This window comes from Anolis carolinensis, chromosome 1 (genome assembly GCF_035594765.1).
Source record: "Anolis carolinensis isolate JA03-04 chromosome 1, rAnoCar3.1.pri, whole genome shotgun sequence".
In the NCBI taxonomy this organism is placed as follows: domain Eukaryota; kingdom Metazoa; phylum Chordata; class Lepidosauria; order Squamata; family Dactyloidae; genus Anolis; species Anolis carolinensis.
Window position 1 is genome coordinate 75615091 of NC_085841.1, and position 24812 is coordinate 75639902.

The window sequence follows — 24812 nt, forward strand, 5'->3', positions numbered from 1 at the left end:
TAAGATAGGAGCCGAGCCGTGTTCGGTCTGACTCGTTATACTCTGATCGCCACACGCACTCTAGTTCCCTCTTCTTTCGCTTCATCGCTGCCAGCTCCTCAGTAAACCAAGGAGCTGGTTTAGCTCGGTTACTCGAGAGGGGACGCTCCGGAGCGATCGTGTCTATTGCCCTAGTCGTCTCTCCATTCCAGAGAGAGACCAGAGCATCAACAGGATCACCTGCCGAGGAGGCGGGAAATTCCCCAAGAGCCGTCAGGAATCCTTCTGGATCCATAAGTCTCCTGGGGCGGACCATTTTAGGTCCACCACCCCTGCAGAGGTTGGGGGGCGCAATAAGTCTAAACCTGATCAGGTCCATGGCAAAGGAGCGATGGTGAGCTCCTCCACACCGCCACCTTCCTCCCATCCCTGACAGAAGACCAGGTCTAGTGTGTGCCCCGCACTGTGGGTGGGACCAGATACGAGTTGGGACAGCCCCATGGTTGCCATGGCGGCCATGAAGTCCTGAGCCGCACCTGAAAGGTTAGCCTCGGCATGGACATTGAAGTCCCCCAGCACTATGAGCCGCCGGGACTCCAACGCCAGGCCCGAGACCACCTCAGCTAGCTCAGGCAGGGAGACTGTAGTGCAGCGGGGTGGTCGGTACACTAACAGAATCCCTAATCTGTCCCGGTCTCCCACCCTCAGGTGGACACATTCAAACATGGTCGACTGTGGGATGGGGCACCTGGTCAGGGGGATGGAATCCTTATAGACCACCGCGACCCCACCTCCCCTCCCTCCAGATCTCGGCTGGTGCTGTACGGAATAACCCGGCGGGCAGAGCTGGGTGAGATTAACTCCTCCCATCTCGTCCAGCCAGGTCTCCGTAATACATGCCAGGTCTACATGCTCATCCAAGATGAGGTCTTGGATGAAAGATGTTTTCCCGTTCACTGACCTGGCATTAAACAGCACCACCTTTAACTTGGAGGGACCGCCATCCTGGCTACCCAGGTTAGCTACGTCAGGAGACCGTTTTGGAACTATTAACGTCCTACCAAAAACCCTAGGCCAAATTGAATGATTTGGTCTCCCTTTCCCGTATCTCCCCCTCCCAGACACCACCTCTATAGAGGCTCCCCACCCATCGGAACACCCTCCTCCCCTATCCAGCTGTCCTCTCTCTTTCTCTTCCCCTGGTCCAAACGATGTTATTTGGTTTACTAGTTTTGCTGTTATAGATTGGCATCCTTACACACCCGTTCCCTTCCCCCACCCTACAGTCCCCATATCACTAGTCCCTTTATCACTAGTCCCTTCCTTGTAGTAAATTCCACAAGCCCTGGCTCACCCTCTTAGCTCTGGCCATTCCCACTGTACTCAGTTACCTGTATCAGTCATTATGGAGTTCATGTTTTTATGTGATTAAGTTTTGTTTCTCTTGGCTTGGTCCCCATGTAAGCTGCCCTGGGTTCCTTCGGGGAGATAGGGTATAAGAATAAATTTGTTGTTGTTGTTTTTGTTGTTGTTAAAGCCTGTAATCTCGAAGGCCACTTGACCTTGGAGGTGTCTACGGACAACGCCAGCTCTTCAGCTTAGAAATGGAGATGAGCACCAACCCCCAGAGTCAGACACGACTGGACTTAACGCCAGGGGAAACCTTTACCTTTACCCTAATCTCTGTTAACTCCAGTCCCTATGTCATATTCTGCACCACTAGCACACCTCATATTATTGGGGCTTTTTCTTGCCTGTGTTTTTGTAGTGGGCTGCCAGAACAGGCAGTCCCCAAGTTACAAACAAGATAGGTTCTATAGATTTGTTCTTAAGTTGAGTTTGTTTGTAAGTTGGATCACACACAGTTTTTAAGTGTAACTCCAACCATATTTATGCTTTGGATAGCATAAAGAAGGGTCAACATTCCTATGGTCTTTGTTTTGCTGTCTGCACCCCTGTTTTCACCTCATTTTCCATCCCTGTGATTGGATTTTGAAAAAACTGACTTGTGAAAACAAGGATTAGTGGTAAAGCTTCAGTGGAGACACTTTTTCCCCATTCAGGAGTGAATTTCCGTTCTGAGGGGTAGATTTCTCTAACTTCCAGTTGTCTCATAGCCCTTCCAGACATGCCCTATATCCCAGAATATGATCCCGGGTTTTCTGTTTATCCCAGATTAACTGGCAGTGCAGACTCATATAATCCAGTTTGAAGCAGAAGATCCTGCCTGGGAGGGCCCTCAGCCCTGTTTGTAATTGTGAATTATTTATAAGTCAGATGTTTGTAATTCAGGGACTTCCTGTAGATCATAGCAAGGGAAGAGAGTCATGAAACATTGCATGTTTCATGAAACAAGGCTTGCAGTTCTTTCTGTGAGAGTTTGTGAGTACATAGGTTAGTTATAGTAGCCTTGGTGAATGTATCACAGTGGCTAATGACCACATTCTTGGAAAATTTTGTTTCTTCACTGACACTCTTGTATCTGGCACTGGTGTTGGCACTGGAACAGAGATAACTCATTTCTATTACACCTTGCTCTCCCCTGAACCAAACAGTTTGGGATTAATTCCAACTCATTTTTGTCACTGGAGTATCTCATAGGTTCTGAGTACAGTGTTTGGGGCTGGCTTCTATGGTCTATTCATTTCTAGACACAGATTGCCATAAAACATTATTGATATTGTATGACTACCTTTGAAGATAATTTAGAAGGTGCTTATCATTCCCCCCCTCTCTCACACACACACACACATATATATAGCAACAGTTTTAAATTTTTTGACTGGCTGCCAGTACATTTTTGGTCTAGATACAACATGTTTGGGAATTAAATGGTTTGCAGACTTGTTACATAGAGGAGCATTGCCCCTTTATACGTCTGCCTAAGGATTGAGATTTAATAGACAGGTTCTTCACTGTTTTCCACCAGTGGGAGCAATACATTATGTAAGAAAATGGGAAGAAACGCTTGACTGCTGAGGCACCAGGTTGTAGAATGCACTCCCCTTGGAGTCTAAAATAGCATTTATGCAAATTTTTCTTTAAAGTCTACCTAGCTTATTTCAAAATGTGTATGCACTTTGAAATTGTTTTAGCTTTTTGAACATGTTTTAATCTGTTAATTGTTTCCTATACTTCTAGTCCGTTTAAAGTAATGTGATTATTTTGCATTTTAAATTGTTTTACACAATTTTAATTGATTTTATCTACATGCTGTCCTTAGCTCCTATGATATGGGCAGAATATACATTTTTTATGGAATCAGTGTAATGTAGCATTGAAATAAATTGTAACAACCCACTAACAAAACCTCATGTTGCTAATTATATGCATAACTTTTTTGTGATTGTGTTGCTAAGGTGCAAAATATTCCAGGAGTGATAATCTCTTCCAAATATAAACCTGCCTATTGATATTTTTTTATTCAGAATTTCCCTCTTGCCATGGTAAAAAAAAGTTAAAAAAAAAAGTTAAGGAGCTTTATAGCATGATGTAATTGGAAAAGAAGTTTTCATGAGTCTTAGATGTAATCTTTTTAAAAATTTTGCAGCTCCAAATGGACAAGCTTCCTTCTCGACATGCCATCACAGAAGTTATGAGTTGGATTTCACTGATGGAAAACATCATTGCTGAGGATGAAGACAAAATAAAAAATGTAGTAGGACACAAAGCTATTCAGGATTATCTTCAGAAATATAAGGTACCTACTAGTTTGATTGCTGACCTGAAAGTTGGGTTGCTGACTGAAGGTTGCCAATTCAAATCCGCAAGATAGGGTGAACTCTCATCTGTCAGTTCTAGCTTTTGGGGACATGAGAGAACCCTCCCAGCAGGATGGTAACATATCCGGCCATCCTCCGGGCAACGTCTTTGTAGACGGCCAATTCTTACACACCAGAGGTGACTTGCAGTATGTTCTCAAGTTGCTTCTGACATGATAAAAAATTGAAAGTATATTAAATATCATATATGTCATCAGAGTTTTAGAACTATATTTCAATACACCAGTAGATTAAAATGGGAAGAACTGAATCACATTACCAGTCCAGTTAACAATACTGTTCAATTCCAAGTGTTCCTAATGGGAGTGAAGCAATGTGAGAGTGGCTAAGTTTTGGGGGTCATTTTTGAATAAAAGTTCTAGACTTATAAATAGTTATATACAGTAATTATCCTTGTCAATTCCATCCACTTCTCTCAAGAGAAAAGGCTCCACCATGTGAATCCCAGTCCCCTTTGCCAATGGGGGAGGGGGGGACACTCCATTACTAGAGGAACAACTCTGACTCTACCGCAGAATTTAACAATTAGATTAGCTTTTAGACCTTAGAAGGATTTTCTCCCTATCTTCTTCAAAAAGAGGCTATATTTCCAAATTATATTATTTGCATATTATGAAAACATGGAGATTGTAGTATTTATCTCTTAATTTAAAAAATTATCCAGAGTAATTTCAATGAAAAAAGTTGACTCTTTTCTTCCTTCCTTCTTTCCTTCATTTTTTTCCTTTTTAATAGGGCTTTAAGATTGACATAAACTGTAAACAATTAACTGTGGATTTTGTGAATCAGTCAGTACTACAGATTAGTAGTCAGGATGTGGAAAGTAAGCGCAGTGACAAGACGGATTTTGCTGAACAACTTGGGGTGATGAACAGGCGCTGGCAAGTTCTGCAGGGTCTGATAACAGAAAAGGTAATTAAAAAATCTTACATGTTTGTTTCAATTAATGAAACATGCATTTATGCATTTATGCATTATCAGAGCATGAAGATGCTATCTTTTCACACTCTAATCAAATTTATACATTGGTTTAGATGTAGTTGGTTGTCCAACCAGGACTAGACCCTGCATCAATTGCTTATTGATTAATTAGCCAGAATTACCAACTGGGTTCAAACCAATGTCCATGTCTAGCAAGGTTTATATCCGGAGCTGTATTGCCTCTGATAGTTGTCAATAAATTTAATTAATTGTGACGTGTCACTGTAATGAAAATACTGGATAATAAATTAACACTGGTTACATTTTAGTGTTTGCATAGATAATTTTGCAATCAAATGTACAATACTTGAAGATAAATTTGAAAAACCTTTCCATGCTGCTTGACAGATTCTGCAAGGTGTCATTCAAAACAATATTTTTGTTAATATTTGTTTCAGACAGCATACTAAACTGTGATTAATTAAAACAAATATGAAAGCTTCTATCTCCTAAAGTCCATACTGCAACAGAAGAAAGGGACAAAAACCTTGGAGAGACACTAGGATTATCCCAATTGCAATATGTTTTGTTCCTTGTTTTTCATAGGGAAGGACATTCCCATATGTAACCTGGTGCAGCTGTTTATCTTTTGCATTCCTGGAAATGCTACATTTTAAGGAATTATTCTAATCACACAATTAGTTACATCAGTTATGCAAATTGTATTATACAATTTAAGAAACATATATCAATCTCTCTTGTAGATTCAATTGTTGGAAGGTTTTCTGGAATCTTGGACAGAATATGAAAGTAGTGTTCAGTGCTTGAAAACATGGTTTGAGACTCAGCAGAAGAGGCTGGAGGAGCAACGGAGAATTGGAGACCAGGCTTCAGTTCAGAATGCTTTGAAAGATTGTCAGGTAAATGACAACTTTAGAATTATATAGCAAACAGAATACAGCTACTCCTAATTATATTGTGAGAAAGGAGAAGGCATACTTTTCTTAACCATCCTTACATTAATTCTGTTTTATGAATGGTAATTGTATTGATGGTAAAAAATTATGTTTCTTGTGCTTATAATTTTAAAATTCCATTTTTTTAAAAAAGTCTTTTATCAGTTTTGCTTAAAATACAGTTCATAGAACAACTCACAAGATGTAATTAAAATGTGATGTCCTGTGCAAACCAACACTGATTAGAAAAAAAATGTGCAATCTATTGTTCAAAGTATCTCTCTTCATTCATATTACTTATGGGAGAGCCAGCATGATGTAGTAATTTGAACCTTGTATTATGATTCTGGAGACCAGAGTTCAAATCTATGGAAATCCACTGGGTAACCTTAGACAAATCACACTCTCTCAGCCTCAGTGGAATCTTCTGCCTGACTTACGTGGCAGAGACATCCCACCCACTATGGTGTCAGTGGGGGGGCTTCTCCTTCTCAGAAGCTCCCTCGACGGTGGGAGACATCCCGCCAACCAGGCACCTGGTCAATTAGAGTTGTCCTATGTTCTCCCCCTGATTGGCTGGGACCAGCCGCCCCCAAGCAGCCTGCTAAGCAGCGTGCCTCCCCTAAACAAACTTTGCCTTTTCATAGGGGAGTCTTGTGCTCCCCGTGAGCCATAAATGACTTGAAGGCAGACAACGGTAGCATCAGTCATTTACAAATGGTTAATTTCAGGATATCAGGCCATCTGCCCAAGACAAGCATTGATGTTACTTTTTTTTAAAAAAAATGCGAAGTTCTGCCTAGACATAACCTCCTTGCTCCTTTCTGTCATTTCTTTATGTCCATAACACCATTTTATCTGGTCTGGGAACTCTCAAGGCTTATGTACTTGCTTATTTTTTTCATCTTGGCTCAGTTATTATGCTATAACTCAGTTTGGTAATAGATCCTCTGGATCACTCGCTTGCTTTTAATAAGTTATATAATTTCTTAGCTTTGATCTAGATTCCAGGCCACCCTGAAAGACCATAGATCTGTCCTGCCCCTTTCATATGTGCCATTGGATAGAGATGAATTACTTCTGTTCTTGGGAAAATGATTTTTTCCCCAAAGACTAAATTTTGAATGTTGCTTTAGAGCAATTTTTTTCAGATTTCCACACAGTGAAAAGAAGACACTGTCTGGCATGTTTTTGGGCAGGGCTTGATTCAATAATACAAAGGTGGTCAGTAAGATGGTAATCAGGGACTTCAAAATTAATCCATAATCTTTTTCAAGTTTGGGAGACATACTTATGTTCGCTCATTCATTTAAAGTGAATCTCAGCCCCAAAAGTGGCTTATGAATAATGAATTTGACAGATCTTTTTATATTTATAACCTAAATGAGACAATGAAGCACTGTCCTTGGCTTCTTGCCAATGGCTTCCTTCCCCCATGTCAACCAGCACTGTCTGTGGACAATTTTTAAATAAATGGGCATATAAAGTAGAATATGCGAGTTTTAGTGCCTTTCTGGGCTACACTGATTTTCATATCTAACAGTGTATCAGTGATCATGCCACAGTCATCCAAGCCACGGTCACGTCTATGCTGGACTATTGTAACACCCTGTATGTTGGCCTTCTGATGTCTACGACTCGAAAGCTCCGTATTGTTCAGAATGCGGCATCCAGGCTACTCACAAGAACACCCATGAAATGCCATATAACACCAGTGCTGCAGCATTTGCATTGGCTTCCAACTGATTACCGTGGTCTATATAAGTTGCTAGTTCTGACCTTTAAAATTCTTTACGGCCAGGGCCCATCGTACCTTAGGGACCGTCTCTCCTTCTCCCATCATCGGAGGTCGCAACGACCATCCCAACGCGACTTACTTTATATATTGGGTCCTAGAGAAGTGCACTTGGAAAGGACCAGACGCAGAGCTTTTTCTATTTCTGCCCCTGCCTTATGGAATGCCTTGCTGCCCTATATGAGAGCCATGCGTGAGTTAGGGCCTTTTACCCTAGCACTCAAGACCTGGCTCTTTACTAGAGCTTTTGATCTATGTTAATTTTATCAATATTTGTATGTATGTATTTTTATCCTTTACAATTTAGCTTGTAAATCACCTAGAGCATCTTGGATGGAGGGCGATTAATAAGAAATTAAATGATGATGATGATGATGATGATGATGATGATGATGATGATGATATCCAGCAGTGTATCAGTGTTCACTGAAGGGATGCCTATTAATATGAAGTTTTTGAAGTTCTTAATTTTCTGAAGAGGTTTTCCTTATATGTTTTAAGATTTTGTTCCTCATAAAGCATTCAGTGCAAAGTCAAATGTACTGGGATGGGGGCATGCATACACTGGGATTTGAGGTATGTGTTCATTTTCACAGAAATGTTATTTTATGCCAAAAAAACATTTTTTCTCTATAGAAAACATTGTTTCCTATGCAAATGAACCTTTTGTGAATTTTGTACAGAATAAACCATCAACCACAGCTTTTTCTGTGTAGAAAACATCATTAATAGAAATATTTTGTGCTCAGAACAAAGAGGAGCTGCTAACACAAGGCAGCAACATGTTTGGCTAGTAACCCTAATTCAGCTACATGCTAGTTAAAGCACAGTATGGAAGTACATAACTCCTTATGAATTATTTTCTAATGTTGTTATATCATTTAGTTATATAAAATAAGGTTGATTCTCCACATTTGCACACTTGACTTTGTGGATCTGATTAATGATAATAGTAATACAGTAGAGTCTCACTTATCCAACACTCGCTTATCCAACGTTCTGGATTATCCAACACATTTTTGTAGTCAATGTTTTCAATATATCGTGATATTTTGGTGCTAAATTTGTAAATACAGTAATTACTACATAGAATTACTGCGTACTGAACTACTTTTTCTGTCAAATTTGTTGTATAACATGATGTTTTGGTGCTTAATTTGTAAAATCATAAACTAATTTGATGTTTAATAGGCTTTTCCTTAATGCCTCCTTATTATCCAACATATTTGCTTATCCAACATTCTGCCGGCCCGTTTATGTTGGATAAGTGAGACTCTACTGTATTAACAACAATAATAATTTATTTTTTACCTGCCTTTCCAAGTGGCACAGCACAGTCAAAAACACACAAATAGTATAATAAATTCTACAGACTCACATATTAAAATACAGTTCACACATATTAAGATGCACATTAATCACCCAGTACAGAGACCAAAACACAGGACATGAGTTTAAAATTCATGCTTTCAACTGGTTGGGTAGACCTGTCAGAAGAGATGGGTTTTTAGATTTTTTTAAAAATTCCGAGAACTGATTCAGCTGTCGGAGTCTTGAGGTGGCCGATGAAAAGGTCCTCTGGCCAGTCAAGTTCTGGCTGGTTGGAGTAGCCCCCCCCCCAATTGAACCTAAGTGTAGACCCAAACCTGGACCCAAGCCATGTAGTTCATACTTCGCCCAGAAATGATTTGGGTGTTCACTCCTAGATGTTCCCATAAACCAGTGATTCCCAAAGTGGGAGCTTCCATCCCCCGGTGGGTGCCTGAGCGATCCAGGGGGGCAGTGATGGCACCTATTAGGACATGGGAGTGGCGCCAAAGGAGGGGCAGGGCCTCTTCCCAAGTGCCAGAGACAGGGCTGAGCACCTGAGGCACCTGTTAGGACACACAGGGAGCGGAGCTAGAGGAGTGGGTGTGGCTTCTTCCCAAGAGCCTGAGACAGGGCTGAGAATCTATACCTCTCCTGAGGCACTTGTTGGGACACAGAGGCGGGGTATAGAGGTTCAGCCCCATCAGGCACTTGGGAAGAGGCCCCGTCCCCTCCTCTATCCCTGCCTCCTGTATCCTGGCAGGTGCAACAGGACAGGGATAGAAGCTCAACCCTGCCTCAGAGCTCGTAACTCCGCCCATCCCAGTCCTGGCAGCCCATTTGTGGCCCCGCCCACCTCCCCCTCCCAGACCTGCATCTTGGACTAGGGGAGAGGCTCAGCCCCACCTTCTTGAGCAGGAGCCACACCCACTCCTCTAAGCCATTCCTCCCCTTTCCAGAGGGCACTGAGTCATATTTTTTTCTGGAAAGGGGGCGGTAGGCCAAATAAGTTTGGGAACCACTGCCATAAACAATCTGGCTGCCATATTTTGAACCAGCTGGAGTTTCCAAACTTGGTACAAAGGTAGCCCAATGTAAAGCGCATGTCAGAAGTCCAGTCTTGAGGTTACCAGTATGTGCACTACCATCTTCAACTCCTCCAAATCTAGGAAGGGGCACAGCTGGCATATCAGCCGAAGCTGGCAGTAAACACTCCTTGGTGTAATTTAGTAGCCAAGTGGTATACGACAAGCATCCAGAGATTCATTAACTTTAATGGCTCACAGTGGACAACAAACCTCCTCATATACAGTGGCAAGGCTTTGACCTTTTTAAAAATTGAATCTTTTTTCTTTGGTTTTAAACATTCCAGTATAATGGGAATGAAAAGTTAAAATTAAATTTCAAATCTGTTCTTATAGATATATAATTTTCCTTTAAATATTTGAAGTTTAATTTTAATTTTTCATTTTCCACAATTAATTAGTAGCAAGCTGAATGAAAGATTTGGAGATAATGACTGCTATTTCTCCTGCATTCGCAGAAAAACACATATATTACACCACGTAAGTATTGATTGGTAGTGAATTCAACTCTTCAAAGAGTTGTAAGAATTTCCTGCTTATTTTCTAACTATTGTTATTGGGAAGTTGTTCACATTCTGTAATGGTGAAAAAGACATGCATTTAAAATAAATACAATCCAAATCTCTATTTCTTTCAGGAACTTGAAGAACATTTAAAAGCCAAGGAGAAAGAAATTGAAAAAGTAGAACAGAGTGGATTTTCCCTGATACAAAATAAAAAAGAAGAAGTTGGTGTCGTTGTCATGGATACTCTGCAGAAACTAAATCATTATTGGGCAAATTTGGATCACATGGTAAGTAGTCAAGTCAACTTTATTTATACCCCATCCCATCTTCCCATGGGAATTTGGGGAAGCTTACAACATAAATGGCAGCCATTCGATGCCATACAATTCATAAGTACATGTTATGTACATGTACTTAACTTGTGTACCAGAACACAAGTACATGTTATGTTCAAAATAGTGTAAGAATTTTGCTTGAAGCCATGTTTATTCATAATGCTTACAGATTTTCTTTTTATTTAAAGTAAAATGTAAACAAATAATATTATATTGTGCAGGCAGTTATTATCTGCATTAATTCAGCAATTGATAGGTGACTTCATAACAGTAAAATGCATTGTCTGTTTTTTTAAAAAAAAGAAGCAGTTGTGTTGTATCATTTAAAATGAGTACAAAAAAGTCTTACAACCACTAAGCAATTTGGTGTAGACTGAAAGGAAAATATAATAATATTTTACTTCTTCTTTAAAATAATCTAAATAGGGTGCAAATTGCATTCATATGTTTAACATTTATTTTTTGATTATAACTTTGTTTTATTATGACCAGGTTGGCCAGCTTAAAATATTGTTGCAATCTGTACTTGAGCAATGGATCATTTATAAAACAGCTTATGAAGAACTGAATAGCTACCTGATGGAAGCCAGATATTCTCTCTCTCGGTTTCATCTACTTACAGGCTCTTTGGATGCAGTGAAAGTTCAAGTAGATAATCTTCAGGTAAAGCATGAGCTGGATGGGGATTCAAACCTAGTTTCTCAGTGAACTAGTCTAATGCTCAGATCATTACACTGCATTGTCATTGTTTAATAGTCTGCTAATTGACAAATTTAACCTTGAAAAATAAGGTTTAAGATAGCTTTAATATAGGTCATGCCTCTTTAGTAGTCTCATAAATTACAAATTTCATTCTGCTTTTTTTTCTTTGTTTAGAACTTGCAGGATGAATTGGAAAAACAAGAGCATCTGTTACAGAAATTTGGATCAGTGGCCAATCAGTTATTGAAGGAGTGTCAACCACCTGTTACAGAAGCAGTTACCAACACTTTGAAAGAAATGAACCTGAGGTACAACACTACTCCCAACTATATTTTTAAGTAAAATTAGTTCATTAAAAGTTATTTTTGTCAATATAAAATGATAAATCTAATTTTTATCACTATGTTTTTGATAAAAAGAATAGCTTCATAAGTGTGACAGAAGATAGATACACAACAAATATACAGTCTTATACAGTTATATTATATTTCCAGATATTAAAAAAACGTTGTTTGAAATAATTGTAATAGAGCCTGCCATGGATGTTCTTCTCCTTATTCGTGTTGTATTCATTTGCTACAAGTGTCTTACGTAGTTTGTCTTATGTTTTGCATTTAGATTTTTTTTTTGGAGGGGGGTGTCTTTGACTCAAAAGTAACAGTCACACTATGGCCTCTCCATCTCCATTCTAAAGTTTTATAGTACTTCCTTCTGCTGCAAAGCTTTCATCATTGAAGAAGATTGGTTTTCAGAGATATAAATTTACATAGTTTTATCACTTCCTGCTAAAACTCTTTTTGCAGTTGATCCTAGTGTTTGAGATTATAAGTAACTGATTTCCTAAGAGTTGTTTCAACAGTTTTGTATTGTAATTCATTTGTTAACATAACCAGGTGGAACAATCTCCTGGAAGAGATTGCAGAACATTTGCACTCCAGTAAGGGGCTACTTCAGCTCTGGCAAAAGTACAAAAACTATTATATCCAGTGTTCTTCTACCGTTCAGCAATATGAGGATCGAACAAATGAACTTTTGAAGGCTGCAACCAACAAGGAAATTACTGATGATGAAGTGACTACCTGGATTCATGATTGCAATGTGAGTTCAGTAAACTGAAGGTTGTTTAATTGTAATTGTTGCATAGCATAGAACTTCAATAAATGTATATGAATTTAGTATATGAATCTAGATATGTTTTTTTTTTTAAAAAAAAATTGGCTTGTTGTGTGTTTTCTGGGCTGTATGGCCATGTTCCAGATGTATTCTCTTCTGACGTTTTGCCCACATCTATGGCAGGCATCCTCAGAAGTTGTGAGGTATAAGAAGAACGAAATTTTTAAAACTATCTGAATGATCTGCCCAGTTGGCTGGGTGAAAATTATACACCACAACTCTTTTCAACCCTTATTTATATTATGTAGTTACCTAACTTCTCCATGCCTCACATTAAAACTCCTCATGCAACATGTGGTCACTCATGCAGTAAGGAGATCTTTATTTTCCAAACCCTCCCAACATGTCCAATTTCTCAAAAGAAAGAAAGAAAAAAAAGAAAGAAAGAAATCTGAAAAAGTAAAATTAAATGGGAAAGAAAATAAGATGTGTTGTCTCCTTTCTGATCTAGGGAAGTTTTGGGGCAAGAATGGCCAGGAGGACAGTGCTCCACTATCTGAGTGCACACATGCTATGAAAAGGAAAAAAATATATATCATTTTTTGGCCCCAGATGCCCCCTTATTCTTCCTTAGGTACTGTAGGTGGCATTTTAACCAGATTTTAACCTTCCCTCGGGCATTTTACACCCAGTAGAACCAATTTTTCAAAATATGAATTTACCAGAAGTAACTTCCAGTTTAAAAAAAGGCTTTTCTTGGCCTCATGGAAAGCATATTAAAGTGCCTCCCTAGGGGACCACAGGAATGCCCCAGTGCCATATGAAGTCATGGACTAGACCTTATCCAGTCCTGCTGTACACTGTAAAAGCTACTTGTATGCTGATCAGTGTGACAGATTAGAATGTAACGCTTCTGTTCCACTGTTCCTAATGACTGCAATTTCTACAGGACCTCCTTAAAGGCATGAAGACTATGCAGGATTCTCTGTTTGTTCTGCATGAACTGGGGGAACAGCTGAAGCAACAGGTGGATCCTTCTGCTGGAGCAGCCATCCAATCTGGCCAGCTTTCTCTAAGCCAGAAATTATCTTCTTTAGAACACACTCTCGGCAGGCAGCAGTCCACGCTGCAGGTAGTGATTCTGTTCTTGCTTCTGATTACACCATTTTATGCCCTTCCTTCCAAAGCTCCAACTATTCACCACTGCATATTTGATGTACTTTAGGAGCTGGGATACAACCACATTTGGGGCATGTTAAATGAAACTATGATTTGTTTGAAAAGGATTGGCTCTCACAGAAATACAATTTAAAAAACACATTATTTCAATGCTGTTTTAATACTTCCATATTGATCACCATCAATATGGAAGTATTAAAACAGCATTGCAATAATGTGTTTTTTAAATTGTATAGGTTTCTTCAACACATTTTGCTGGAATGCTGTTGAATTCAACAGCGTAAAAAATATGTAAGTGGTTGCAATTTCCCAAAGGTTGTGTAAGTGGGCCAGTTGTTCAGCCAGCACATAGACCACCGCCTTTCTCTATTTGAACTTGATGGGCTGATAGTAAATTTACCACTGAACTGTAGCTGGGATCATGGGCAAAATATGCACTGTGTAATTGCTTATACGAACTAACCGATTCCAACATAGCTATTCTGACATATATTTACATTACACTGAAAATGTGTAGGAGTTTCATCATAGTCAATAAGAAATGGCACCTAAATTAACTTTTCACTAGAATTACTAAATTAAGGAAAATTGCCACATGGCAGGAGAGCTGTAGTGGAATGTTTATAATCTGTTTCTGTAGGTATTGCATCACCTGTTACTTTGTGTCAGAGTTGCAGCTATGGCCCTTCCAATGGTTTTGAATTATAGTCCCAGCTGTCCTGGCTAGGAATTATAGGAGTTGTATTCTGAAAGCACCTAGGAGGTCACAATTGATCATCTCTGTTTTATAGAATTCCACAAGATTCAAGTAAATCTACATTAGAAAACAAAACTCTCCTTCTTTCTTCATAATGCTAAAGTGTTAAATCATGCTTAAATGGGAGTAGCTTTCGGGTAAAACAGGGTTGGACGTCAAGATATTGGGGCCAATCAGAGTGCATGGGTGTATTGCAGAACACCAGCAATGAGGTCTTGTCATTTCTGCTCCCCATTTTCAGGCACTTTTTAGCTAAAGAAAGGCATTGTGTGGGGAAGGGGGTGGAGGAGACTGTTTGGTAGACATGGGATGCAGACTGCCATGTCTGCCTGTAATTTTAGTGTTTTTCAAAAAAAAAAATCTTTCAAAATGGAGCTGGTAGAGGCCAACAAAAGATATGCACCCATTGTGGTATTTGCCTTATAACTTCCCCACACTGGAGGGAAAATAACAGTATTTTTAAATAGGAACATTTCCAAGTGCGACTATACATTTACTCATTGTGTGAAATCATGAGGTAAAAAAGCATAGTTTATAAGCCCTTTTTATGAGTCTTTTTTCAAAACCCCAGGCTGGAGTTCAAGATTACCAGACTTTTACAAAGACTTTAGGACGACTAGAGGGATGGATATTGCAAGCTGGTGAAGTACTCAAAGCACAAGACCCAAGTCATTCATCTGACCTATCCATAATCCGTAATCGGATGGAAGAGCTTAAAGTAAGTAAAAAAATTAAATGGAAAAACCTGGATACTTGACTTTAAAGATTCATGTCAGAATAAAGCTTTCAATAGGACTTTTCCTTGCAAGTAAACTCACAATTTCATTCCTACTGGTCAGCTGTAATTCGGCAGAAAATTCTGGATGTGTTGTCCAAGCAAATTCATGTGTGTTATAGTGTGACTATGGCTATTCAAAGCAATCTAACCAATCAGTAGCTATGTATTTTATCTTCACTGTCACCTTTTAGTTATTATTTACTTTGGTGGGAATTCCTGTATCACTTTACATATCTCACAGTGTGGCTAGCAGTTTCTACTAGTGAATTGTTTCAGTGGATCATAATAGTTATGGGCATAGTCATAATCTCATAGAACTGTAGAAGTCTTGTAAATCATATTGTAGAATGTCCTGTTTGGTGTTGGAAATTCAGAGTTGTCTGCCTAAATACTACCCTGTTTCCCCAAAAATAAGACATCCCCAGAAAATAAGACCTAGTAGAGGTTTTGCTGAATTACTAAATATAAGGCCTCCCCCGAAAGTAAGACCTAGCAAAGTTTTTGTTTGGAAGCATGCCCCACGAACAGAACACCAGAGCATGCAGGATCGGTAAATGTACGTACCATATACATGGAAATAATGGTAGTAATAAGAAATTCCTGATAGGATTCACAGTTTGTCTGGTTATGCTGGTTTGTGATGACAACTACTGTACAGTATATAATAAATGTTCATTTTTTTGTTCAACAATAAATGTGAATTCTTCTTCATGGAAAAATAAGACATCCCCTGAAAATAAGACCTAGTGCATCTTTGGGAGTAAAAAATAATATAAGACACTGTCTTATTTTCAGGGAAACACGGTAGTTACCAAGACTTTGCTTGAGCACCTCCAGTGAGGGAGCATCAGTAACTAATAGGTAATAGTTTCCTTTCATTTATAGGAGGTCACCTGTACCTCCCCATGCCAATGATACACATGACAACCATAATTGAGTAATAAAAGGCCACAACTTTATTTGACTGCAGCTCGCAAACAGTTGGCACCTCCCATGGGTTTGAATCCAAGCACCTGTGTTGCCATAGAACCAACCTGGTACCAGTTCTCTATCAGAGTTGCCTGAAAAAACCTGCTGGGCCACTCCAGTAATGATCTGTCTCTGTCCCAAGGTTTGGGTGTGGTATGATGCCACTCTCCATCTGTGCAAGACCTCTCTTGACCACCCCTCAGGTCCAACCATAGAATCCCTTATTCTCCAATGCCCATCTACACTGGCTACCTGATTTCACATCCAGTACCCTTGCCAACCCAATACTTAGGTTTATCTTAGGTTGACAGATAGCATGTATGTTCACAATAACTAAAGAAAAGCAGGGTTGGTAGAAGGTCCAGTAAGACTGGCTGGGCCCAGCCCCCTGCTAACCTTCAATAACTTCACCCTCATGCTGTAGGAAAAATCGCTGTCTGAGTATCGATGGCCAGTGAGGCTCCAGACTGACTGTGAGTGCCCCACATTTGCCAGGTGCCCATATGTCATAGAATCATAGAATAGTAGAGTTGGAAGAGACCTCATGGGCCATCTAGTCCAACCCCCTGCTTAGAAGCAGGAAATTGCATTCAAAGCACCCATTCAAAGCATCATGGAAGACAAGGCCTCCAAGCACGTGCCGCAGTACCCATCCACCTTCAGAGTCACCACAGAATAAGACAGTGCCTGGCCCAGCTCCATAACCCAGGCTTGCTGCTCCCTGGCAGCACCTGCCATGCTAGCTTGCTACACTGCTGCCAGGCCCCGTTGCTATGCCAGAGAGTGGGTGAACTATAACTCCCAACCTCTGAGGTTAATCTCCTTGAAATCCCACCAGTATTCAAAACCAGTATTGGCATATTAGGTATGTGTGGCAAATAATTTTATAGTAGGGGGTCACCACAACATGAGGAACTATATAAAGGGGCCACGGCATTGGGAAGACAGGTGGACAAATGTCAGCGTGCTGGAAGAAGCAAAGACCACCAGCACTGAAGCGATGCTCCTATGTCATCAACTCCGCTGGACTGGCCACGTTGTCCAAATGCCCGATCACCCAAAGCAGTTGCTCTACTCCGAACTCAAGAACGGGAAACGGAATGTTGGTGGGCAGGAAAAGAGATTTAAAGATGGGCTCAAAGCCAACCTTAAAAACTGTGGCATAGACACTGAGAACTGGGAAGCCCTGGCCCTTGAGCGCTCTAATTGGAGGTCAGCTGTAACCAGCAGTGCTGAGGAGTTCGAAGAGACACGAACGGAGGGCTTAAGGGAGAAACTTGCCAAGAGGAAGGAGCGTCAAGCTAACCCCGACCGAGACCGCCTTCCACCTGGAAACCGATGTCCTCACTGCGGGAGAATATGCGGGTCAAGAATAGGTCTCTTCAGCCACCTAAGAACCCACCCCCAAGACACCAAGGATGGAAGACAATTGTCCTCGAGCTACGAGGGATCGCCTAAGCAAGGTTGAGAACCACTGCAGTAAAGGAAGCATCTGCCTGGTGAGTCAGGCATTACTTTTCACATATGAAACTGTTCTTCCTGTCAGGAAGATGCTCCTAGTGTTCAACCAACACGTACAATCTTGTAATGTGATCTCTTTGACATATATCTTGGCAGCAGAGGGAAAGCTCCTCCTCCCTTTTCTGTTTTCATCTGTTTTACCTCTTTTGATGAACTGGCTTAATAATATTACCATTCAATTTTCTTCTCATTTATTGGTATATCACCACTTTCCTTTCACGAATGCCAACTACTTTTTCCTATCTTCCCTATCAGCACTTGGTAAAATGTAGTCCTGTTATTTAGCATCTTCAAGAAAAATTTGAATCTAAGAAAATAGTTGTAGATTTGTTCTAGGTTTTTTTCCAAATGTAAATAAATTGATAACATTTTATTTTTAATGGATGATCTAAATCCTAAATATATACCATACAAAATGCATGCCATACAGTAATAAATTCACTTCACAAACATATTAATTAGAGATACCTGCTTTTTTTTTTTAGCAACATGACTTCTTTTCTTAGATTGCTTGTTTTTTCTTTCCCACTTTGTAGTGCCAAATGCTAAAATTCAGCAGCATGGCACCAGATTTGGATCGTCTGAATGAGCTGGGGTATAGGCTACCTTTGAATGATAAAGAAATCAAAAGGATGCAAAATCTGAATAGGAATTGGTCTATGATTTCTTCACAAACCACAGAAAGATTCAGGTAGGACAATTGTATATGACAGGATGATTACTTAGTTGGACTGGAATGTTAAGTGAGCATGAATCCTAATACTAAAAGTAATTGTAGATTTCCATAAGGCTGAGAGACATGTAAAGTGTATTGAGTTCAAACCTAGGCTTCAAAGTAGAATCCTCTACATTTTGCTACCATGCTATAACTGTCAAGCCAAACATAGTTAAGAAGCAAAATAGAATACCAAAGTTTTCCATCAAACTAAAGAAATGTTTGTTTGCTTCATCAATTTTTTTTTGAATATGGACCATACTTGCAATATTCATTTGACATTTGTGGACACTTTGATCCTCAAGCAAGTGAGTTACATTACAGCATTAGTCACTAGTAATCTACTCTTTGCAAGTAAGAGACCTGTTGACATTCTATTTGGTCCACTTAAAGAGTAAGGATGTAATCCGTCTCCATGTTTCTTAAAAGCAGCAGTGAGCCATTTCAGCTATTTTCTTCTCACTGTGAGAAAATCTTTGTAAAATCACACCAGGCTATTCAAAATTCGAAACTTATTCTGTGCAAAATTCGGATGTGGTTTTTTGCGATGAAAACAGAATTTTCCTCATTGAAACTATTTCAATTCAAAAAATATGTATTCCAGTGCAGAAATATGTTATTTTCTGTGCAAAAATATTTTTTCCTTTGTAAATAATTCATGTATTTATGTTCCACAAAATAAATTATAACATTTTCTATGCAGAAATCAATATTAAAATCCAACAGTTCATAGTAAGAATATATTCTCATTTTCCACCCAGACAATGCTGTTTTCTGCTCAAAATAACTTCTTCAGACAGAACAGAAGCCTCTTTGGATAAAATGATTTGGTGTGTTAATGACTCTAGCCATTAAAAACTGAATTGACAAGCAGATAAGATCTTATAGTTCAGAATTTCAGAGAAGCATGGGGTGGGAACATGCAGAATAGTGAAAAGTAGCAAAGACAGAGAGAGGAACAGGAATGGCCTTGGTCACTGCTGGACCTGGCTCTGTTTCTGCCTACAAGCATGTGGCCTTCATCAAACTATCTTGAAGATCAAAGGTTCGTTTATTCATAATGGAAGAATAGAGCACTTGTACCCGTATGAAGCCTGCAATGACCATACCAGATTAAACTAAATATCTGATTGTTTACCATTTTCTTGTAAGTAGTCTAACAAATTATATTACAAAAATGAACAAATCCCTATATTGAGTGAAAGAGAACCTACTTTATAAAATCGGCTCTTCCAAAATGAAAGTAGATGTAAGATTTTTGTTTATAAAGTAAAAGTATGGTGAAAATATATTTTGCTAACACAAATACTTAAGAAATAGGAAAAGTCAAAATGTGTGTATTTATGCAGCCTGATGTTTGTTTTATATTTATTTTTGATCTGTGTGTTTTTTAAGATTCCCAAGCTGAGTAAGTCAACAATATCATTTGGACCAGGAATGAAATTGCTCCCTTAGGAATCACAGTAAATATGTTTTAGCAAGCTGAGAGGTGTTACTGAATCACTCTTTCATCCTTGCAGTAAGCTACAGTCCTTCATGCTGCAGCAACAGACGTTCCTAGAGAAATGTGAGACTTGGATGGAGTTCTTGGTTCAAACTGAACAGAAACTGGCTGCAGAAATTTCAGGAAATTACCAGCTGCTTTTGGAACAGCAGAGGGCTCATGAGGCAAGTTTTAATAAAAGAATGATCAAAATAACAATTTGTAGATTGGTTCTTCTGTATTGCTACTCTTAGATCAGTTTATTGAAATATTATTTTGCCACCCCCTTCACTGAAGTTAGTCATGTCACGTGCAATTTGGAAATGCAATAGTAACAGCGTGTGTACAACATACTGTGATTAAGATTACTGTTTTTGGGGAGTGGTATACATGTCAGCATCCTCATATTGGGCCAGATACTGGTGACATGAGATGTCATCATGAGGTTTTGTGAGCTGATGGGCCTGGGGTCTTGCCCTAACAATCTGGCATGGCTTATTTATTGCCTAAAATTATGCTATGAGAATGAAAAGAAAGATAAACAGAAACTGGTCTCACCAAGTTAGTGGCGTAAAGCCCATATAAAAGGCCCATATGTGAGATGAATATAGCAATAATATATAAAGCAGAGGTGAAACCAACTAAGGACTTCATCGCATTAAAGCATATATCCACTTAAAATCCAGTTGCTGCCTCTTGCAGAATTCTGGGTTCTGCCGTTTATTTGTTTGTTTATTTATTTATTTATTAGACTTGTATACCGCTACTCCCAGTTTGGCTCGGAGCGATTTACAGAAATAGATTAAAACAATACACTTAGCTTTAAAATAACAATAAAAACAACAATAAAAACAGACATAGCCCCAAGTTTTTCACCCATTAAAAGCTTGTCGGAAGAGCAAGGTTTTGCAGGCTTTCTGCAAGGCAAGTAGGTCTCTGATAGTTCAAGTTTCAACTGGCAAGGCATTCCATAAATGAGGGGCTACATTTATGGGAGGGGCCTTTAGAGCAGATCATCCAGAGAGGTTCTGGGCCTCACTAAACTACAAACTCCAGAATTCTGCAGGAGGCAGCAACTGAATTTAAATTGGATAGTGCAGCGGTTCTCAAAGTGTGCTCCGCGGAGCCCTGTACCATTTGCAAAAATATGCGGTCCTGTGCTTTTCTTTTCCATTTCTAACCAAAGAGCTTAACCATTGGTTCGTCCCATCGAGTACAATGTCTGCCCAAGGGCTGTCTGTGGTCTCTTGGTATCCAGTTTGTTAGTCACCATGTCCATCAATTGTCTTTTGTTCATGCTATATACCTTGCCCATCTTCTTTTTGCCTCATAGGTCTAAGCAGTTGGGATTGAGCCCCAGAACTGATGAAAGGACAAGCGGCTATAGAGTCACAAGCTAGCAATTCGAATCACTCAAAATTTAATTGCTAAAATAACAGTCAAATGCTTCTAGGGTCACTGAGGATCTTGTCCTTTTGACAAACAAATATTTATTTATCAATGCCAGATATCATTTCATGTTTATTTGCCATCAATGACAGTCTGTGGACTAACAATTACAGCTCTTTTATGCCACTTCACTTACCAGAATTCTGGTATTTGCAGTTTGGGAGTAATGTTTAGAATTCTCTGCCAGAGAGGTCTTAAAATGCAAACATCAGAGTTTCAATAAAAACAGCCATTGTAGTGAAAATTAATCAATGCCGTAACCTGCTGGTGTGAAAAGGAACTGTGTTTTTTTTTTAGTCTTCCCACTTATAGAAAGCAAAAAGTAATGCCTGGAACTTGTTGCCACCAGAGGGCTCTAAGGAATCTACTTAAACACAAATATGACTGACTGTTCAGTCATGACATGTTAAAAAGTTGATGCAGGCAGAAACAACTTTCTTTGCAGAATATAAATACACTTTCATTATCATCTCTTTCATTTTTTTCTTTCAGAAGCTTTGTTTTCTATTTAATAGCCTAAATTTATTCAAGTAAAAAGGGAAACTATAATAGGAAATACACTGGAATTACTTAGCAAATATTTTAGATTATACAAATGTTTAGATAATATAAAATTAGCCAGTGTTATTTAAAATAACATGCAGTATATATGTAGATGCAACAACCATAATCCCACAAAAAGTACAAGAGTGATCAGATTTAGTGGACCTGTCTATATAACCAATTGCTTTTTTTAAAAAAAAATACATCCACCACATCTTTAACAATTTGACAAAGGAGCAAACTTAAAATATTTTTATTCATGCAGCCTTTGGTTCAATCTAAAATTACATGTACATGGGAATATTTATTTTGGAGCCAGGAATTTCAGCTCTTTTAAATATTTTTAATATTCTCTTTTTTCAACCTGGTATACATTAGCTATTCCAAGCAGAGATGTTTAGTCGCCAGCAGATTTTACATTCCATCATCACGGATGGTCAGCATCTCCTTGAACAAGGACAAGTGGATGACAGGTAGGAATCTGCCAAGCTTAATTTTTTCGTACTATAAGTTGATATCATGTATTAATTGAAGGCAGATTTGGGGGGGATTATGGATTTTGATATGACCCATGTATAAATCAAGGGGTCATTCTACAAAGAAAGGAAATTGTCAGCACCACCTCAGGTAGCCAGCCACTCTGGGCTACTACCAGCAGTTCCCTACCCAACCATTCACAAAAGCCAAAAGCAATGATGTGGAGGAGATAGTGGAAGGAGTCAGTGATCCTTTTAAGCTCTTCCAGGATGGACTAAGCTCTTTCCTTTCACCAATATACTGAAAAATTATTCCTTAAAAAAAGAATTAAAATACAGTACTTACACTGACCCATGGATAGGTCAACCCATGGGGGAGGGGGGGCTGAGTGATTTTTTGACTGAAGTTTCTAGATTGATATATGAAACACTAATTTTCTGCTAGCCTATCTTTGTTAGGAAATATCTACATGTGGTCACTGAAATGTATTTTATATCTTTATTTTCCTGAAATGTACTCTTGTGCATGTGTTCTCTGGTTGCACAATCAGAATTGCATTATCTCAGTAAGTGCCTAGGCATGTCAGCAGTTCCCATGAATAACCGCATGCTAAGTATTACTAGGTGTATTATTTCTTACCTATATTACTATGTAGGAGTTTCCAGTTCTTGGTAGTGGTGAGTGGGTTTTTCTATTGTTGCTTTGTCTTTATTACTTAACTTACACAGTTTTTTAGACATCAGCTGCCAAGTGCCAAGTGTTTTTTTTTCCCCCCCAATGAGCCATGTATTATATAGGAGTATCTCCTTAGAAATTTCCCTAGACAAATTGAAATGCAGTATCTGTACTGAAAACCAACATCTGGCAAATTATTCCCTCATCAAATAGGTATTTCATTTCTAAAAGCAGTTTCATAGTCTCATTATTAGCTGGAGCTTCTCAAAGGAAAACGAGGGCTTTTTTTCTTTCTTTCTTTAATGGAAGATCTCTTTTTAAAAATAATGAAGATGAAATTGGAAGTTGTAGAAAAAATGCTGGATCTCAGGGCAAAGAAAAAAGAGTTATTTTAGAAGGAAGAGTTTTATTGCAATCTAACCATACTAGTTGGTTATATTGCACTCCTTGGGGAGATAGGATGGGTTACAAATGAATTTGTTGTTATTGTTGTTGTTATTATTATTATTATCATAACTTTCTGTGCAGTCGGAGCAATAAAGACATTTATGACTAGGAATGCAATTTTTACTAATTCTCAAAGGAAACAAGAGATTTTCTTCCTCCTATGAGAAAATCTTCAAAAACTGCTCCATGCTTTTATGTATTTCCCCTGTGCACAGTTAGTTATAGGCATCAGAAAGCAAAATTACCAATATCAGAAAACTATGGCAAACTTTGCTTGCAATAATTTCAGAATTACTTTTTTAAGGCTATTTAACTGGGTGGGAAATAAAAGGTAGAATGACACTTCCAAAGCATACACATTAAATCAAAAGAAAAGTGGAGCAGAATAAAGGGCAATGTGAACCTATAAAACAATAGTAGAAATCCACCTGTACTTGATGCAGAGAAGCATCCAGTTCAAGGCAATTTATTCCATAGGAATTTTCTAGGCAAAATATATGATGAGTAGATGTGATTAAACATAAATGGCCCAGGATAGGAGAATTAAAATTTCTGATAAAAGAGAATTCAGATATTCTTATAGATTTATTTAACATATAATATAAATATAAGAGAATTAAGATATGTTTGCTGTAAAAGGAACTGAATAACATGAACCTTATAATTTCTCTCTTGAACTTTGTCCTATTGTATCTTTCATCAGTCTGTTTTTGAAAGAAATTCATAGATATATCATGAAGCTTTTTGGGCAGGATCATTGACCATTCCTTTGTATTGCTTTGATTTTGCAGGAGTTGTTGGGATGGAGGCTTTAGAATTTCAGTACTGATGTCCATGAAAACTTTCCAGAGTCACAGTTTCTTAATATCACTATTTTTATTATAGATAGATTGAGGAGTTTTTTGCATCCTCTTTTCATACAGGGATGAATTTAATCTGAAACTGGCTCTCCTCAGTAATCAGTGGCAGGGGGTGATTCACAGAGCCCAACAGAGAAGAGGTATCATTGATAGTCAGATTCGCCAGTGGCAACGCTACAGAGAAATGTCAGAGAAACTGCGCAAGTGGCTGGTGGAAGCATCATGTCAGACAGCAAGTGGTCTTAGCACTGTTCCTATCCCACTGCAGCAAGCTAGAGCCCTACTGGATGAAATACAGGTAACACTTCTATTATTTAGGTTGATAATGCTGAAATTAATTGTTGTTCTGATTTTTTTTCATGCCAGGAGCAACTTGAGAAACTATGAAAAACTCAATATACAGATAACATATGGCTTCATTTAATACTGAAAATCTAGTGGATTGGGATTATTCATCTGTAATTACTATCTATATCC

The 24812-nt window shown here is 38.8% G+C and overlaps 1 protein-coding gene across 19 annotated transcripts in view; it reads left to right on the forward strand.

Moving 5' to 3' along the window:
* Positions 1–24812, forward strand: part of syne1 (spectrin repeat containing nuclear envelope protein 1) — a 371674-nt gene that overhangs the window by 287885 nt on the left and 58977 nt on the right. For all 19 annotated transcript variants that reach the window (XM_062977242.1, XM_062977181.1, XM_062977206.1 and 16 more), the window contains 13 exons: positions 3530–3679; positions 4497–4673; positions 5447–5602; positions 10464–10619; positions 11160–11330; positions 11544–11677; positions 12263–12467; positions 13432–13614; positions 14990–15136; positions 18223–18377; positions 19922–20069; positions 22255–22349; positions 24399–24633. In XM_062977242.1, the coding sequence (XP_062833312.1) occupies positions 3530–3679; positions 4497–4673; positions 5447–5602; positions 10464–10619; positions 11160–11330; positions 11544–11677; positions 12263–12467; positions 13432–13614; positions 14990–15136; positions 18223–18377; positions 19922–20069; positions 22255–22349; positions 24399–24633 (2112 nt within the window). The remainder of the gene's footprint in view (positions 1–3529; positions 3680–4496; positions 4674–5446; positions 5603–10463; positions 10620–11159; positions 11331–11543; positions 11678–12262; positions 12468–13431; positions 13615–14989; positions 15137–18222; positions 18378–19921; positions 20070–22254; positions 22350–24398; positions 24634–24812) is intronic.